The sequence below is a fragment of the Lepidochelys kempii genome, chromosome 14, assembly GCF_965140265.1.
Source record: "Lepidochelys kempii isolate rLepKem1 chromosome 14, rLepKem1.hap2, whole genome shotgun sequence".
In the NCBI taxonomy this organism is placed as follows: domain Eukaryota; kingdom Metazoa; phylum Chordata; order Testudines; family Cheloniidae; genus Lepidochelys; species Lepidochelys kempii.
Genome location: NC_133269.1, coordinates 28,698,493 through 28,718,568, shown reverse-complemented (window position 1 = coordinate 28,718,568; position 20,076 = coordinate 28,698,493). Strand labels below are relative to the sequence as shown.

Sequence of the window (20,076 nt, the reverse complement as noted above, 5' to 3'; positions counted from 1 at the left end):
GATTTCTTCAGCTCATTCATTCAGCAGCCTGTGGTGAATAGCATTCAGCCCCGCTGATTTGATTTCATTCTAATTGGCAGAAGATCTCTGACGTGTTTTTTACTTATCCTGATCTGCAGCCCTTCCCCTTTATTGTCTATGGTAACTTCACTAATCATCCATGTTATTTTTTGTGAGAAGACTGAAGAAAAGTAGGCATTGAGCAGCTCTGCCTTCCTATCATCTTCCGTTACCAGCTCACTTTCTCCATTGAGCAGTGGACCCACGCTGTCCTTGATCTTTCTTTTTTGCCTGACATATTTATACAATCCCTTCTTGTTTGTCTCTAACATTCCTTGCCAGCTGTAACTCATTCTTTGCCTTGGCTTTCCTGAGTTTGTCCCCACATGCTTGTGCTATTTACATATATGCTTCCTTGGAGACATGCCCCTACTTCCATTTCCTGAATGTATCCCTTTTGGTTCCCTAAGGCTGTGTCTACACTTAAAACGCTACAGCAGCACAGCTGCAGGTGTACTGCTGTAGTGCTTCCGTGTAGACATGTACTACAGCAATGGGAGGGAATTTCCCATTGCTATAGTTAATCTACCTCCCTGAGAGACGGTTACTGGATCGACAGAATTCTTCTGTCAACCCAATGCTGTCTGCACGGAAACTTAGGTTGGCTTAACTAAGTCATTCAGGGGTGTGGATTTTTTTTACCAGCCCTTAAGGTTTTCCTGCTCTGGTTTGTGTTGTGGAGGTATGTGTGTGGGGGGTGGGGTGGGGGGAAGGGATGGAGGGGTTATAATTGACAGCGATGGAGACTTGGTTGTACCCCAGATACCTAAAGAGCATAGCAACTATGCTCAACTTCTCATGGGAATAAGTTAGGGCCATTCCCTAGGCAGAGTGGTTGAACCCTTGCTCCAGAACAGTGCCTCATGGGATCTTTTACAATGTACAGCCAAGTCCCTGTAGAGTTGTGGGAGGGAGAGGAAGGAGCCTTTCTGGGTTTTGCTACTTAGAACATGGATCTTGAAGTAGTAACAGCTCTTACCCTAATGAACAAGATCAACACTGGTTTTCTTGCCCCCCCCACCCCAGCAGGATTTCCAATTTCCAAATCTGACATGATCTCCCGGCTGGAATGTGAGGAGAAACCATGGGTCCCTGATCTCCAGGGTTACGAGGAAAAAGAGATCCTGAGAAACATTCACACAGGTGAGGTGGCAACTAAATTGACTCAGAAACCAATATTTTTATCCTTGGGCAGTTTCACAAGTTCTGTGTAAACCTATAGCTGCTGCCCTCATCAATATTCAGATGGGACAAGGAGATGGAATTGGTCATCAGCTCTCTCCCCTCTGGGGAAGGGTTTGTGAGGTGATTCAGTTCCTATTTTATTGGTCCCCAGTAGTCGTTGGGGTATATTCCCCCTTGTGCCATACCTCTTTCTGCTGTTCTCTATCTCCCTGACACAGGGAGTGATTTCTGTCTGGATTCTCTCTCTGTCCAGCAGGTAACAGGACGGTGAGTGGAAACAACGAGGAAAATCTTCAGCAGGAAGGTCCTGATCAAGTAGAACCATACACGATGGTATCAGAAAATGCCAAAGGGCATGTTTCGCAGAGTCCTGAGCAGGGAGAAGCCCGTGAGAGGCAGCACAGGCCAGAGAGGCAGCAGAGAAACCAGCCAGGGGGTAGATGGGGTAAATCCATTCAGAGGAGCAGAAGGGTAGAGGAAATCAGAGATATTGTTCAACCGAAAATCCCTGCTGGAGAGGGACCCTTCACCTGTAGTGAGTGTGGGAAGAGCTTCCGTTGGAGATCCGTTCTTATTATTCACCAGAAAATCCACATGGGAGAGAACCCCTATAAGTGCCCGGACTGTGAGAAGAGCTTCAGCAAGAGCTCAGATCTCAATCTTCACCAGAGAATCCACTTGGGGCAGAAATCCTACATATGCACTGACTGTGGGAAAAGCTTCCCTCAGTACCACCTCCTTACTTCCCATCAGAGAACCCACACGGGAGAGAGACCCTACAAATGCCCTGAGTGTGGGAAGAGCTTCAGTCAGAGCTCACACCTTGTCATTCACCAGAGAACCCACACTGGGGAGAGACCCTACAAATGCCTGACCTGCGAGAGATGCTTCGGTGATAGATCTCAATTTAAGACTCACCAGAGGATCCACACAGGAGAGAAGCCCTACAAATGCCCACAGTGCGAGAAAAGCTTCAGTCGGAACTCTTACCTAGTTATACACCAGAGAACCCACACGGGAGAGCGACCCTACAAATGCCCCGATTGTGGGAAAAGCTTCAGTGACAAGTCACATTTTAATACACACCAGCGAATCCACACAGGAGAGATGCCCTACAAGTGTCCTGAGTGTGGGAAAAGCTTCAGGAGGCGCTCATACCTGGTTACACACCACAGAACCCACACGGGAGAGAGACCTTATATATGCCTGACCTGTGCAAAAACCTTCAGTGATCAATCTCATTTTAGAAAACACCAGAGAACCCACACGGGAGAGAGGCCCTACAAATGCCCCGAGTGTGGGAAAGGCTTCTGTCTGCGTTCAGACCTTATTATACACCAGAGAACCCACACGGGAGAGCGGCCCTATAAGTGCACCGAGTGTGGGAAAACCTTCACTCGTAGCACCTACCTTTTTTCACATCAGAGAGTCCACACAGGGGAGAAACCGCAGAAGTGTTCTAACTAGGGATGGGCCAAGTGAATGATACCTCTGGTGGTTCCCACAGTCTCAGCGAGTCAGGCCAGGCTGGAGTGGTCGTGTAATGGGGACATGTAATGGTTATCAAAGCAGAGAATGGAACCACCTTCCTGGGACAGAGTTGTACAGAGCAGGAGGCTGAGATAAGATTTCCACGTTGTAATGGGATTTGATTATTGCATCTCAGAAAGCTCTGAACATCCTGTGATCAGCTCCTACATCTAAATCATTTACCCACAATTGGCCAGTTCCCTGTGTAGTGTGGGAGGACTCTTGGATTCCTTGTTGGCACTAAGCGCTCACATAGCTGCCCCTGTGAGTAATGCTTTCTCTCATCTCTAGTTGGCTAGGAAACTCTGTCCCATCCTGGTGGACAATAAGCTGGCCTCAGTAGTTGTTCATACCTTTGTCACCTGTTGGCTGGACTACAGCAGTGCTATGGACCTGGGCACAAAAGCGTCAGCACTTAGGAAACTCCAGCTAGTACAGAACACTGCAGCACTTCTCTCGACAAAGGCTATGCATGGACAACTCAGGCCTGCCCTCGGTGTCTACTCTGGCTTCCCATAGAATATTGAATCAAGTTCAGGTCTCGGTTCTTATCTTCAAGTTGCTTCCTGGTCTGCTAGGGGCAAACCAGTGCCTCAGATGCTGTATGCATGGGTCTGTGTTTTCGTAGGATTTGCACGAGGAGCTGAGTAGCTCAGTGCCGATCTCTTCATGTGAACAGGGACTCCAATGGAGTGTCCCATGAAAAACATGCTTCACACAGGCATTTGCAACTGACATTGTATTTACAACCCCCGTCCCCACCACACTTTTATTTTATTTTATTTTTGCATCAGCAGTTTTGTTCCCAAAGTACCCTCTAACTTAGGTATTTTACAAACAGTTCTTTTTTTTTTTCTTCTAAACAGGGTTTTGTAATTTGCTGAAGGAAGAAGAAATTCAAGATTCTGCATTAAGCATTTACCTGAGGGTCTTATTATTTCATCTAATACTTTATCTGGGTCTCTAGCATCTGTCATGTTGTTCACCTACTCTACTGCTTGAGCACAATATTCCTGGGTTAAACAGGGACAAATATTTGAGAGTTTTTGGTTCACATCATGTGCAGTCCAGCTCACAGTCATGGCTGCTTTGGCCTGGGACATCTATGACACAATCTCAGCAGTTCTCAGACTGTTTCTCTTTCAGACAATGTGTGATGATTCTGCTTATGGCAACTTGTACAATCAAAAGCAAAAGTTTGACCAGTTATGGGTTAGCACAGCCTCCATGCCAGATTTCTTTCTCAGAGTTAGATAGTACGTGTCTATAGAATCAGCATCTCCTTCTTTTTTGGTATTCTATGGACGTCGGGGTTCTGGAGGTGCTGCCTCACCCCTTGGCTTGAAGTGGTTTCCATTATATACAGGGCTTACAGTTTGATTCAATGGCTCTCAACACCCTTACTATAAAAATTGTTTCTGCACCCTTGCCTACAGAGCATCCGGTTTTGGGCCAGGGCAAAAGCAGGCCAGGCCCAAACTGTTTGTTCCTTCATGGCTTTTGGTGGTCACATTCTCCCAGGCCTCTAAAGAACCATCACTCAGCTGCTGAGAGATTTAAAATAAGAAACGCAGATAAGGCATCATACTAGTTTTTATACTGTGCTTGAAAACCTTTCCTTTGTGTGTCAAGAGACCTCTTCAGGTCACAGCTTTTTTTTTTTTTTTTTTTTTTTTTTCTTAATTGCCTTGGGATGGTCTCACTCCATCGACCTTTCAGCTGGAAGCTGAACATGAGAGTCCACTGAGCTAGCATGGCCAGGTCCTGTTACCAGCCCTCTCCAACCCACCCCACTCTGTTTGAACTGGGGTCTCCTGGTTGGGATCTGGAGTGTTAAACCAAAGCTGGGTCAGCAGTCTGGCCTCATGCTCCCCCTCTGCACTGTCTTGATAACCTTCATCAGGTGCTCTCCCTGTTGGCCTGCTCCCATGACATGCTTCCAGAGTGGCACGCACTGGTTGTGCCAAGAGTATATTGGTTCCTTCTGTTCCCACAGTTTCCTCTGTCTGGTGTCTCTTCATGAGCTGTTTGAGTGCCAGAGCTGGCGAGGCTTAATTCAAGGGACTGTGAGAAACCTCCATCTTTAACTCACAGACCTTTTTGAATGGCGTGTCCTCTTTTATATGATGGTTGCATAGTACTTTCTTAGCCAATAGTTTTGGGGACAATGCTTTAAAAGGCCTGGTCTCCTCCAAGGTAAGGAGAAACTTTTGATCAGTGCATAGTGGGACAGAGACAGTTGTAAAAAGGGAAGGAGTGAGGGTGAAGATGTTTGAACACTTTGTTTTGTATTTTTATAGTTGTTGGAAAGTTACCGTTCATTTAAAAACAAAAGGCATACACACCCGTTCCCCTGAAAAGGGCCCTAGGTGCTTGTATGGGGGGGGGGGAGGCTTATGGGAAGTGGTATACCCTGAACCAGCTGGCTCCCATTTGCTTAAAATCTCTTCAATTACACCTTTTTCTGCTTCAACTATGCCTTTTAATTTCCCCTTAGTCTCTCTGCATTACAGTTGTACTCACCATAACACAGTTTTCTGTAATTTCTCATTTCTGTCATCTACTGTCTTGTATTATTTGACATTGTAAAATATCTAGGGACTTGTACACACTACCAGTTCTGTCAGTGTAACTTATGTCACTCAGGTGTGTGAATAAGCCACCCCTCTGAGCAACATAAGTTACACCATCCTAAGTGCCGGTGTCTGCTACCTCTTGTGGAGCTGGTTTTATTCTGCCAATGGAAGAGCTCTCTCCCATCGACATACGAGTGTATTTACCGGATGTGCTACAGCAGCGCAGCTGTATCGGTGCAGCTGTGCTGCTGCAGCACTTCTAGTGTAGACTAGCCTGAGGTGACACATTGTGTAAAAGTAAAATGTGAAGTGTTATATAAGAACAGGGAAAACTTGACTCTTTAGGACTTCTTCAATGTGATGATGATAAAAAAAAAACCAACAGCAAAGGAGTTGTTGCTCTGCACAAATACCACCAGAGTATCACCAAGTATGTAATCCTGCCAATGATTTTGTTACTGTTATTTTATTTATTTATTGTTACTATTTCTGATAGGCCAGGACAAAGATTAGAAAGATTGGCAAAGCAATAGGGGGAATAAAGCTTCATGAAGCTGGGGAGAGCTGCTGTGTGACAAATGCCCATGCTAAAGCCTGACAATTAACAAAGAATGCATACTTTCACTAAAAAGTATTTCAAATAATTGTCAAATTTCCCCTAAAATCTGGGCCAGCTCTCTTACCCCTATACCCTGGTTTTTTCATGTTAAACTTTTAAAAAGTTATGATAGTTTGTATTTTAAAATTTTATTTGATGTGATTAAAAATCATGTAGTTAACAGAACATGGTAGTTGAAGAAAAAATAAGTCAGGTAAAGAAGAGCTGGGGTGTGGGGTAGGCATGAATAGGCATGTTTCTTTAGATGTCAGTGCCAGGCTGGAGATTTTATCTCCGTTCTTGTCTTTTAAAATTGTATGCGTTGACTGTGAAATCCCCTTATAAATGTGGGAGTGGGTGGGTTTTTTTTAATACAGTATCCCAGAATTTAAAACTTTCTTCACAATTCACAAAATGATGAGCTTATTAAAAGTCCTATGTCCTGTATTTGTAAAGAGATTTAGAGAAGTTATTATCTGGTTGGTGTTTCTTCATACTGGGCAATTCATTTAGGCAAAATTTTAAAAACAAGCTAATGCTATTTTTTTTTCCAAGTTGGGATAGTCTCTCTTTTAAACATTGTATTGTCATTTTCATTTTGTTTCGGTAAGACAAAATCATAATGTTGTATGAGAGGGTTTGGGGAGGTGCTAGAAGTTTTAAAGGCTGTATACAATGTAAAGTTTTATATCTGCACAGGGCAATTAATTCTGTAAGGCCGCTTCAGTGTGGTGATAAATAAAATGGGCAGGAAAGTAATTGTTTTGCAGATAGCTCTGTAAAATATTGGTACAAATGTAAAGATGTTGATACATTTTCATTATATCACAGAGCTTTTTTTATTAATTGAAAGGGTCTGGCTTTGGCTTTTTGCAGCAGTGTCACAGCACAATTCTCTCAATGTGTTTGCTCCCCATCTTGCTTTTAGGTGTTTAGTCACTGCTATTCTGTGGGGCTCCAATGTATATATTTAGTATTTCTGCCCTTCTGTGAAAAAGTGACTAGAAAAATAACAGTGGGAAAGTAATGCCTTATGTATTATATGCATTTACCCTTGTTAAAGCATGACAACTAACAAAGAATGGATACAAAATTTTCACTAAATAAAAATTTCAAACAGTCATGAAAATGTCTCCTAAAATCCTGGGCAACTCTTATCCTCATGCCCTGTTTTTTCATGTTACCTTCAAAAGTCTTGGTAAGTGTGTGAATGTAGATGTTTGTGTCTGTTTCATTATTTTTATTTATTTTTTGTATTTTGCTAAATGTGCCAAGTAAGTTAATAATGCAAAATATGTACTGCTAAAGCATATAAAATACATTGAATCTTAAGGACATTTTATTTGTAGCTACTGCCTCTCAAAGACTTAAAATATAGGTTTCCCTAATGCTCCATTGTTGTTTGTATTTTATTTATTAAATCCAATATGCTAAATGTGGCATATTTATAAAATAGTCTGCTGTTTGGCTTGAATATATGCTTAATTGTTTTGAGAAGGAGGAGATGATAGCAGAGAAATTACTCAGACTTCATTTTGTATTCCTGACCACCATTTTGAATAAGCAAGTCACTCCACTATTGGAAGCTGCAGGTCACATGATATTTATGGAGTATGTGCAAAAATAGGGGAAAGGTCAGCAGATCATAATTCTAAGGTAAACAACAGTCCTGAGCATTTGTGGAATGTTTGGAATGTTGGTATTGAGCATGTGCAGTAAAGATCACAAAAAATGCCAGGCCATTCAAACAAACGGGAGTGTAGTATACTGGGGGAAAAAAGGCATCTAGAATGTTTTGACAGGACAGTATAAAAGTCGATGTGTCAGTGGGTAGCAGCCAGTGCAGACAGAGCTGAGGAGAGAAGAGTGGACAAGAGGAGTCCTGAAGAAGCAAGCAAGAAGGCAGCAGCAACAGTGGCAGCAGAAGGAGTCCTGTGTCAGCAGACAGAGTAAACCTGTCAATTATAATTATAGTATAGTATAGGACAGTATAGTATAGTGTTAGTGAGTACATGTATATTTCTGGGTTAAGAAAGATGTATGAGTGTGTGTTGATAGTGAAAGAAATGTATGAGATTTAAACCATTTAAAAATTGCTGTTAGCAATCTGTGACAGACTGGCCATCTGTAACAGGGTGCAACCACTTAGAATCATTTCAAACAGTAAGGTAGTATGGTTTGGGGTGCTCTTTTACTTGTTATAAGGGATTTGTGTTTATAACATCAATAAGGGGATTGTTAGTTTGTTATTGTATTAGGGATTCTTATTATTTGCACCAATAAAAAGGTGCCTTGTTTTGGAAAAGAATACTGCTTGTGTCAATCATGTATCTGTGTCCTCCACGTATTTCCTAGCTCCCCTGGAGACCCATACCTTAGGAAAACAGATTGGTTAATATTGAATTGTTTTTAGGGAACTCTTGATGAACTCGGGAGGGGACAATAGGTGAGCTTATTCTGGGAGTACCCTAACTCTGTTTTCAAGGTAACAGAGATGGGGGCAAGAGGGGATGATGGTGCTACAGATGTGTGTGTTGAGGAAGGACATACATTGTCAAATCCTGCTGGAAAGGAGGGGTTTGTGTGATACTGCTATTCCCTGCAACCTAAACTTCCTTCATAATTTACAAATGATGTCCGTGTGAACTATTTTTACAATTTTTGTTTGTTTGCACTTGTGTATGCTGAGCAATTCATTTGGGCAAGACTTCATTAAAATTAAGAGTTTCTAGTACAGCTTAAGCTAAAAGGTGCTAATTTCTAATAAATATAAAAAGTTGCCAAGAAATATGTTACTTTGAGTAAGTAGAATAAAGGGAAATTGGAATACAGTTTGGGCATGTAAGTCCATTGGGGTGTCTTGCTAGTTTTTAAAGACTGGTGTAGAAAGAGGAAATTTTAATCCTGGTCCAGAATTTAAAAACAAAAATGATTAAATGTACATAGATATGGTAAAAAGTTTAATAAAGAAATCTGCATACATATCCCATTTGATAGATATTTTAGCTTTAATTTATATTTTAATATGTGATGCTGAATAATGTTAAATGTGATGCAGTTTAGTATTCTATGATGTAGATGTCTGCAAAAATCCTGGGGGTAGAGAAGCACCTTCTGATTGGCCCAGTGGCAAGCTCCCAGAACAGGCTTTTTTGTCATTTAGCTGGAGACATTCTGTGGGTGTGATGGTCTCTCAGAGGGCCCAGTACTGAGAGTCATTTTGTTAACCTTCTGCATCAGTGAGAGAGAGAGACTTGCTGGCGGTTGGCTGCGTACTAGCTCCCTGACACCCCACAGTGTATGGTATGCCCACACCGTGAATACTATGTGCAGGTCTAGTCACCCCATCTCCAAAAAGATATTAGAATTGGAAGAGGTACAAAGAAGGGCAACAAAAATGCTTAAGAGTATGGAACAGCTTCCATATGAGGAGAGATTAAAAAGACTGGGCCTGTTCATCTTGGAAAAGAGATGACTAATAGGGAATATGATAGAGGTCTACAAAATTGTGACTGGTGTGAAGAAAGTGAATAAGGAAGTATTATTTACTCCTTCTCATAACACCAGAACTAGGGATCACCCAAAGACATTAATAGGCAGCAGGTTTAAAACAAGCAAAAGGAAGTACCTCACACAACGCACAATCAACCTGTGGAACTTGTTATAAAGGCCAGAAGTAAACAGGGTTCAAAAAAGAACTAAATAAATTGATGGAGATTAGGTCCATCAAGGGCTATTAGCCAAGATGGTCAGGGATGAAACCCCATGCTCTGGGTGTCCCTAGCCTCTGTTCACAAGAAGTTGGGACTGGATGACAGGGGATGGATCACTTGATGATTGCCTGTAATGGGCATGTGACACTAGGTGTGTGAACTCACAAGCTTGAATCTTATGGGTGGGTGGGTGGGTGGGTGGGTGGGATGACGGGACCTGCCTGCTTGCCAGCATTTAAATGGGAAGGTGATGTTGGGTTATGATGAACCCAGCACAATAGAGAGCACCCAGGTAAACAGACAGTCTGATCCAAGTGTGAAGCAGTGCAATGTGGGATAGCAGTGGGAGGACGGCTAGAAGAAGAGTAGTTATTCTGAATTAAGGATACATCCACATGAATCTCAGACTGAATTAACTAGATCTTCCAAAATGGATTAATTAATGTGGAGTAAAATGTTAGAGAAATTGAGGAGGGGAGAATTTTGTGTGTGGACACAAGGCAGTTTATACCACCCCCAAAGTTAATCTGAAAAAAATTCCCCAAATAGAGCAGGTCTAAGGCCATGTCTACGCTACAAAATTAGGTCGAATTTATAGAATTTGGTTTTGTAGAAAGCATTTTTATACAGTCGATTGTGTGTGTCCCCACACAAATGCTCTAAGTGCATTTAGTCTGTGGAGTGTGTCCACAGTACCGAGGCAACCGTCGACTTCCGGAGCGTTGCACTGTGGGTAACTATCTCACAGTTCCCACAGTCTCTGCCACCCATTTGATTTCTAGGTAGAAATCCCAATGTCTGATGGGGCAAAAATGTTGTCGCGGGTGGTTCTGGGTACATATCGTCAGGCCCCCTCTTCCCTCTCTCCCTCTGTGAAAGCAATGGCAGACAATCGTTTCGTGCCTTTTTTCCTGGGTTACCCATGCAGATGCCATACCACAGCAAGCATAGAGCCCGCTCAGCTCACTGTCACTGTATGTCTCCTGGGTGCTGGCAGACGTGGTACTGCATTGCTACACAGCAGCAGCTCATTGCCTTTTGGCAGCAGACAGTGCAGTATGACTGGTAGCTATCATTGCCGTACTCCAGGGTGCTCTTTTAGCCGACCTCGGTGAGGTCGGTCAGGGGTGCCTGGGCAAACATGGGAGTGACTCAGCCAGGTCATTTCCCTTTTAAGTTTTTGTCTCATGGCGATTCAGTCCTGCCGGCAGTCCTACTGCACCGTCTTCTGCCGAGCACCCAGGAGATGATGATGGCCAGCAGTTGTACTGCACCATCTGCTGCCAGCAAGATGTATAAAGATAGATGAAGTGGATCAAAACAAGAAATAGACCAGATTTGTTTTGTATTCATTTTCTCCTCCCTCCCTCCATGAAATCAAGGGCCTGCTAAACCCAGGGTTTTGAGTTCTATCCTTGAGGGGGCCATTCTGTTTCTCCTTGATGCAAAGCCACCCCCTTTGTTGATTTTAATTCCCTGTAAGCCAAACCTGTAAGCCATGTTGTCAGTTGCGCCTCCCTCCGTCAGAGCAACAGCAGACAATCATTTTGTGCCCTTTTCCCTGGATTGCCCGAGAAGACGCCATAGCACAGCAAGCATGGAACCCGTTCAGCTCACTGCAGCAGTTATGACCATTGTAAACACCTCGCACATTATCGTGCAGTTTATGCAGAACCAGCACCTGAAAAACCATGTGAGGAGGTGATGGCAGTGCAGTGATGAGGACATGAACACTGATTTCTCTCAAACTGCTGCTGTCCCCAGCAATTTGGAGATCATGGTGTTACTGGGGCAGGCTCATGCCGTGGAACACGGATTCTGGGTCTGGGAAACAAGCACAGAGTGGTGGGACCACATAGTATTGCGGATCTGGGATGATTCTCAGTGGCTGCGAAACTTTCGCATGCGTAAGGGCACTTTCATGGAATTTTGTGACTTGCTTTCCCCTGCCGTGAAGCGCAAGAATACCAAGATGAGAGCAGTCCTCACAGTTCACAAGCGAGTGGCAATAGCCATCTGGAAGTTTGAAATGCCAGACAGCTACCAGTCAGTTGGAAATCAATTTGGAGTGGGCAAATCTACTGTGGGGGCTGCTGTGATCCAAGTAGCCAATGCAGTCACTGAGCTGCTGCTATCAAGGGTAGTGACTCTGGGAAATATGCAGGTCATAGTGGATGGCTTTGCTGCAATGGGATTCCCTAACTGTGGTGGGGCAATAGACAAAACACATATCCCTGTCTTGGGAGCGGACCACCAAGGCAGCCAGTACATAAACCAAAAGGGGTACTTTTCAATGGTGCTGCAAGCATTGGTGGATTACAAGAGATGTTTCACCAACATCAACGTGGGATGGCCGGGAAAGGTACATGACGCTCACATCTTCAGGAACTCTGGTCTGTATGAACAGCTGCAGCAAGGGACTTACTTTCCAGACCAGAAAGTAACAGTTGGGGATGTTGAAATGCCTATAGTTATCCTTGGGGACCCAGCCTACCCCTTAATGCCTTGGCTTATGAAGCTGTACACAGGCACCCTGGACAGTAGTCAGGAGCTGTTCAACTATAGGCTGATCAAGTGGAGAATGGTGGTAGAATGTGCATTTGGACATTTAAAGGGTCTCTGGCGCAGTTTACTGACTCCGTCAGAACTCAGCGAAACCAATATTCCCATTGTTATTGCTGCTTGCTGTGTGCTCCACAATCTCTGTGAGAGTAAGGGGGAGATGTTTATGGCGGGGTGGGAGGTTGAGGCAAATTGCCTGGCCACTGAATACGTGCAGTTAGACACCAGGGCAGTTAGAAGAGCACAGCAGGAAGTGCTGCGCATCAGAGAAGCTTTGAAAACCAGTTTCATGACTGGCCAGGGTACTGTGTGATACTTCTATTTGTTTCTCCTTGATGAAAACCTGCCCCCTTAGTTGCCTCTAAATTCTCTGTCAGCCACCCGCCCTCCCCGCTTTGATCACAGCTTGCTTGTGTAACCCTTCTGCCCGTCAGAGTTGGCAGCAACAAGGGTTCAGTATCTAGGGGTTCCATTCCAATAACACAATGCAAAACCGGCTTGAGCCCCCACCCAGTGACCTGGGACAAATATATACCACCCCCCGCTGGGCACCTCCCCTCTTGCAAGCACATAGTCTGAGTGTAGCAAAAGCCTTTTAATAACAGAGAGAAACAATGTGGCATTATGTTGCGGGAAACACCACCAACAGGATTCATATCACAACCCATGAGCAAAACCCACCCCAAGCAAAAAAAGGGGCATGTCCTTTCCCTTTGGTTCTTGAGTCCAGCAACCCAAAATCACCCAAAGTTCCACGACCCAGAAGTCTCTGTCCTTGGTCAGGGCAGCCCCAGAGTTCAAAAGTTTATCTGCAGAGTTTTACCTCCCAACCTGGGTGGAGATGGGGGGGGAGGAGGGGGGTTAAGGGGCACCTTATGTGGTCCAAATCTGATGGCCCCACCTCTCCATGGGGCTCCGCTCTGCCAGCCGCCCCATGAGCTGCTCTAGGCATCCGACAAACTGCTCTGCTCCACCAGCCGCTCTGCTCTGCTCGCTGTCCCGCAAACTGCTCTGCTCCACCAGCCGCTCCACTCTGCTCACCATCCTGCAAACTGCAATGCTCTGCAGCCGCTCCGCTCGCCATCCCAAAAACTGCAATGCTCTGCCAGCCATCCCGCAAACCACTCTGCTCCACCAGCCACTCTGCTCACCATCCCACAAACTGCTCCACCATATAGCTTCAGGCTCCCCCACTACTTAACACAACACTCAGTGATTTCAGCTCTTAGGTGAATTCAGCTTATAATAGGGGAGCCCCAGTGCTGGTGCACTGTCAGCCCAAAGTGAATTCAGCTCAGCAGCCTGTAACTAGACTCCTAATAGAATCAAAATTAGCTCTGATATTCCACAGTAGAGAGAGGAGGAAGTGCAATTAGCATGTAAGGCCCTTACCAGAGGGGGGGTGGGTGTATACCACCAAGTACTAATACCTGTCCCCAGCCTCTCTCCATTCACAGAGAATTGGAACCCATGTCCCTTGCCTAGTGAGTGCTACTTAGTTGATGGTGAATCCCTCCATCATAACAAAAGGCCAAGTACAGTTCCACTGTCCTTGATTCCCATAATCAGGGTAATAACAATTTATTCTTCCTGCCCCAATAACAGAGACACTGGGGATCCCACAGCAGCCAAAGTGATCATTTGGGCAGCTATGGCCTCATTCTAGCGGGGGTGGGTGAGCCTATGCAAATGAGATCGGCCCCTGAAGTTCTTTTCCACAACTTGCCACACCTCACCACCAGATGTCAGGGTGGAGCTCATCCTGACTCTGCTTACACTTGCAAAGGAAATAAAGTCACTATCATTTAAAAACCATGTATTCTTTATTAATTGATTATAAAAATAGGAAGATAACTCACAAGGTAGCCTGGGTGGGGTGTGGGAGGACGGAAGGAAAAGGCCACTTTAAAACTTCTTGAATGACAGCCTTCTGTTGCTTGGGCTGTCCACTGGGGTGGAGTAGTTGGGTGCCCAGAGCCTTCCCCCCCACCACGTTCTTGGGCGTCTGGGTGAGGACAATGGAACTTGGGGAGGAGGGAGGGCGGTTAAGCAGGGGCTGCAGCAGCAGTCTGTGATCCTGCTGCCGTTCATGAACTGGACAGATGTCCGTTTGATCTCACAGTACCCCAGGGTTGCCTCATGCCTCCTCTGATCTTCCTGCCGCCACCTCTCCTCACATTCATCGGCCACTTTCCTGTACTCTGCTATTGTGTCCCTCCACACATTCTGCTGAGCTCTGTCAGTGCCGGACGACTGCATGATCTCAGAGAACATTTAATCTCGCATGCGTTTTTCTCTCCGCCTTATCTGAGATAGCCTTTGGGATGGAGGAGGGAGGCTTGAAACATTTGCAGCTGCTGGAGGAAAAAATGGGAGTGAAGTATTTAAAAAGAGCATTTTACAGAACAATGGCTATACTCTTTCACGGTGAACAACACTATTCACATTACATAGCACATGTGATTTTGGTACAAGGTCGCATTTTGCATCTTATATTGAGTGCCTGTGGCTTTGGTGTTAGAGATCACACATGCAGTGCCAGGCAACAGAATTCGGCTTGCAGGCGGCCATGGTAAGCCATAGTCTTTCGGCTTCTGCAATCTTCATAACAGCAGTGCCCTCCTCTCCCATACCAAGCAAAGCACGTTGAGTTGGCCATTTAGTGCTGCGGTTTTCCTGTTAACGTGCAGCAGCAGAAACCAAACTAACCCCAAACCCCATCCAATTCTCTGGGCTACTTAATCATTAAAAAACACTTGCTTTTATAATGTGTATTATATTTAAAAAGGTACACTTACCAGAGGTCCCTTCTCCGGCTTTGTTGGATTGGGAGGGTATTTCAGTCAGGGTGAGAAAAAGATCCTGGCTGTTGGGGAGAACAGTGTGCTGTGTGCTCTCCCCAAGCTCGTCCTCCTCCTCCTCATCTTCCCCGTCCACAAAATCCTCAGGCATGGCGGAGAGTACCCCATCATCGGAGTCCACGGACAGGGGTGGGGTAGTGGTGGCGGCCCCCCCTAGAATTGCATGCAGCTCAGCGTAGAAGTGGCATGTCTGGGGCTCTGTCCTGGAGCATCCATTTGATTCTTTGGTTTTCTGTTATGCTTGTCTGAGCTCCTTAAGTTTCACGCGGCACTGTGTTGCGTCCCTGCTGTAGCCTCTGTCCCTCATGGCCTCGGAGATTTTTTGAAATGTTTTGGCATTTCGTCTTTTAGAACGTAGTTGTGATAGCATGGATTCATCTCCCCATACAGCGATCAGATCCAGTACCTCCCGTTCGGTCCACGCTGGAGCTCTTTTTCGATTCTGGGACTGCATGGTCACCTGTGCTGATGAGCTTGCCTGGCTAAACAGGAAATGAGATTCCAAAGTTCCCGGGGCTTTTCCTGTACACCTGGCCAGTGCATCCGAGTTCAGAGTGCTGTCCAGAGCGGTCACAATGGTGCACTGTGGGATAGCTCCCAGAGGCTAATATCTTCGAATTGCGTCCACACTAATCCTAACTTGAAATGGCAATGTTGATTTCAGTGCTAATCCCCTCATTGGGGAGGAGTACAGAAATCGGTTTTAAGAGCCCTTTATGTCGAAAAAAATGGCTTTGTTGTATGGACGGGTGCAGGGTTAATTCAATGTAACGCTTCTAAATACGACATAAACTTGTAGTGTAGACCAGGCCTAAGTAAGTAAAGGAAAGGGAATAAAAGAAAGTGTGAGTGCGGGGTGGGGAACATCTGTTAATTCCTTTAAATTTAAAATGCTTTAACAGGTTTTCCATGACCCCACATAAAAGACTTACAAGGGTGGGAGGAAGGGGGCACACTGACTCATATTGCCTATAAACCAATGCTAGGAGCCTGGGTAACAAACCAAGAGTAATTAGAATTGCTCATTTATGAGTATAACTTTGATCTAGTTGGTATTATGGAAACTTGGTGAGATAATTTGCACTATTGGAATGTTACAGTCAATTATTATACCCTCTCTGGGAAGGAGCAAGTGGGCAAAAAGTGTGTGTGTAGGGGGGAACTTGGCATCCTATGTCAAAAATAACATTACTTGTTTCCAAGTCACTGATAACTTGGAAGAAAATGATGTTGAGCTGTTTATGGATCGGTGTCCGAGCAGATCAAGCACAAGATGGGATACTAGTTGGTGTCTGCTACAGACCACCACATCACAATAGAGAACAGGATGACTGGCTTCTCACACATTTCTAAGTCCTGGGGCCTCAAGCCTATAAGAGAAGGGAGGTAACTGAGTGAGCTCTCTGCTGGCATCTGCCAGGGAGCAAGTGCAGTGGACTGAGTGAGGCAGTACCTCATTTGCATATTAACTGCAGATAGTTTGGGGACATTGGGGTATAATTTGACTAAGTTTTGTACTTGGGGTCCATAAAGTTGAGAGTATGCTGTTGAGAACCCACCTGGGCAAAGGCTGGACAATGACTGAGTATGGTCACCCTGATGGATACTGATGTTTGTCACTGGGAATAGCTCTTTGGGTGGTAAAGTCTCTACCGTGGTCCTAAGGCTACTGGTCTCCTTGCATCTGGAAAGCTGAGCTAAGAGGTGTAATTGCTTCACATGGGTAGAAGTCACCAGAGATTCCAGTTGCCTCGACACTGGCAAGCAGAGGTGGGAGCCTAGCCGCAGTTCTGGATGTCTGAGCAGCTGCCAAAGCAAGGCAGTCATTGGATTCACCCACAGGCCTTAGCTTGTGGCAGAGAGCAGTTGTGTGAATGACACAGGGAGCAGGAATTCACAGCAACCATCTGTGTCAGCCTAGTGACTTTGTCCCAGCTTCTGAACTCACTATAGCACCGTGGTTCTCAACCTGTTTATCACTGGGGGCTGCATATGCGGCCCACAATGTGTTACATGGGCTGCAGGCTGAGAACCACAGTGTGGCCAGGCAGCCAGAGCCCAGGACCTTGTTGTGCGAGGCCAGGCAGCAGGAGCCCAGGATCCCAAGATGTGGGGCCGGGCAGCAGGACCCGAGACCCTGAAGTGCAGGGCTGTGCAGCCGGCAGCTGGTCCTGGACCTCTCAGTGCAGGGCCAGGGAGCAAGACCCCGGGACACCACTGTGAGGGGCCAGGCAGCCCACAGCCAGACCTGACCCCCCACATGGGGCTGGGCAGCTGGACCCAACCCCTGGAGCAGAGCCCCACCTAAAACCTGGGGGTGCTGCAGCACCCCAGCAAAACTCTAGATCCCAGTGCCCTCCCCAACCTACCCACAGACCCACTCCCTGCAGAACTCACCAGCCCCCTGCTGGCAGCATCACTCCAGCAGGCTGCCTTATTCTCTCTCCTGCTCAGCCAGCCCCACCCCTTATCAGACCAGCATGGGAAATTTTGACATTTTTTTTAGCACACAGCTGGGCCACAGCTCTGTGCTAATTGGGCTGCTGATTGAGAACTGCTGCTATAGCAGAACAGGTTTACCTGGACTCTGGGAACCACCAACAATGAGGGAGGAAGTTGGGGACCCATGAACTGAGAGTTGAAGGCTGGGAAGGCAGAACAAACTGCATCAGCCATTCAGGGTCCAATTGTTTGGGACTAAGACTTATGCACCATGAGGTAAATGGTGGTGAAAGGTGTTAAACTGTAAATATTTGTCCTAGTTTAACCTGGCCCTTCCCTGGCCCCCCCAATAAAGTTAAGACCATAAGAATGGCCATACTGGGTCAGACCAAAGGTCCTTGTAGCCCAGTATCCTCTCTTTCGACAGTGGCCAATGCCAGGTGTGGGAATGAACAGAACAGGTAATCATCAAGTGATCCACTCCCTATCTCCCATTCCCAGCTTCTGGCAAACAGAGGTTAGAAACACCATCCCTGCCCATCCTGGCTAATAGCCATTGATGGACCTATCTGTGATGGGTTGGGTCACAGAAGACGCCCTGGGACTGCCACCTGATGTGCTGAGACTACCTCTGAACCAGTTTTCCCTGACAGCTTGGGACTTCAGTACCCTGTCTTGTTGAGGCAGACACGCTAGCCTGCTACAAACACAGATCCAGGTCTGAACCATGTCCCCCACAAGCTGCAGACTTAACCGAAAACAGCTTAAGAAGCGCTCCTGTCACTAGCACCCAGATACCCAGTTCCCAATGGGATCCAAACCCTAAATAAATCCATTTTACTCTGTAGAAAGCGTATACAGGGTAAACTCATAGATTGTCCGCCCTCTATAACACTGACAGAGAGATATGCACAGCTGTTTGCTCCCCCAGGAATTAATTACTTACTCTGAGTCAATTAATAAGCAAAAAGCGATTTTATTAAGTATAAAAAGTCAGATTTAAGTGGTCCCAAGTAATAACAGACAGAACAAAGTAAATTACCAAGAAAAATAAAAGAAAAACACGCAAGTCTAAGCCTAATACAGTAAGAAACTGATTACAGATAAATCTCACCCTCAGAGATGTTCCAGTAAGCTTCTTTCACAGACTAGACTCCTTTCTAGTCTGGGCCCAATCCTTTTCCCTAGTACAGTCCTTGTTCCAGCTCAGGTGGTAGCTAGGGGATTTCTCATGATTGCAGCCCACTTTGTTCTGTTCCACCCCCTTTTATAGCTTTGGCACAAGGTTGGAATCTTTTGTCTCTCTGGGTCCCCACATAGAATCACAGAATCATAGAATATCAGGGTTGGAAGGGACCCCAGAAGGTCATCTAGTCCAACCCCCTGCTCAAAGCAGGACCAATTCCCAGTTAAATTATCATCTCTTTCTAAATGGAAAAGCACCAGATTTAAGATGGACTTCAGTACCAGGTGACATGGTCACATGTCCTGTGAGACCCCAAGCCTTCATTCTTCCCAGCTTGACTCACAGGAAGGCTTGCAAGTAAACAGAGTCATCTACAGTCAATTGTCCTAGTCGATGGAAGCCATCAAGATTCTAAACCACTATTAATGGCCCACACTTTGCATAAGTACAATAGGACCCCAGAGTTATATTTCATATTTCTAGTTTTAGACACAAGAATGATACATTCATACAAATAGGATGACCACACTCAGTATATTATAAGCTTTATAATGATACCTTATAAGAGACCTTTTGCATGAAGCATATTCCAGTTACATTATATTCACACTTATTAGCATATTTTCATAAAATGAAGTGCAATGTCACACTATCCTCCATGAATTTATCTAGTTCTTTTTTGAATTTTATTTGTTTTAAATCTCTGTGCTTGCAAATAGGAACAGATTTGCCTGGCAAAGGCACCCGAGTGATTAGAGGTTTCTAGATTACTGGGTGGGAGCTTGAGACAAAATTGAAGAGAATCCCCTGAAATAAGGACCTGTCCCCTGCTGGTGCCTTGGCAGAAGGGTTACACACCTATCTACAATGTGTAGGGAAAAAAACCTGTGTGATCATGAGGGATTTCAGTTTGAGTGACATATTCTGTAGGTCCCATGCTTTCAGTACTAAAACACAGTGTTTAATTCGTAATGAAAGAGGTGCCAGGGCTCAGGCAATATTTTTACATTAATAAGTGATGCAGCAAACCCAGAGGTGCTGGAGCTATGAATTGCCACCAGAGGTGCCAAGGCTCAGCCCTGGCAAAAATTGAGCACTGCTAAATCCCTGGGAATTTCTAAATGTAATAGATGGCAATTTCCTAAGCAAAATAGTGTTGTAATCAACATAGGGGATTTTTTTATCAGACCTTGTCTTAACTGATAAAGAGAAACTGATCACAGAACTAAAAGTCAATGGAAACTTAGGCACCAGTGATCATGGCTTGATCACATTTATAACAAGGAAGTAGAATAAAGTCCAGACCAGTGAGATCTATACTTGGTAGTTTAATAGGGCCAATTTTGCAAAGCTGAAAACAATT

At 45.2% G+C, this 20,076-nt stretch overlaps 1 protein-coding gene across 1 annotated transcript in view; it reads left to right on the top strand.

The window, feature by feature from the left end:
• LOC140898105 (uncharacterized) overlaps window positions 1-20,076 on the top strand; it is a 59,202-nt gene that overhangs the window by 23,041 nt on the left and 16,085 nt on the right. Inside the window, exons 7-9 of the mRNA XM_073311556.1 lie at window positions 1,087-1,203; window positions 1,499-2,706; window positions 3,067-3,207. Coding sequence (XP_073167657.1) covers window positions 1,087-1,203; window positions 1,499-2,706; window positions 3,067-3,207 — 1,466 coding nt within the window. The remainder of the gene's footprint in view (window positions 1-1,086; window positions 1,204-1,498; window positions 2,707-3,066; window positions 3,208-20,076) is intronic.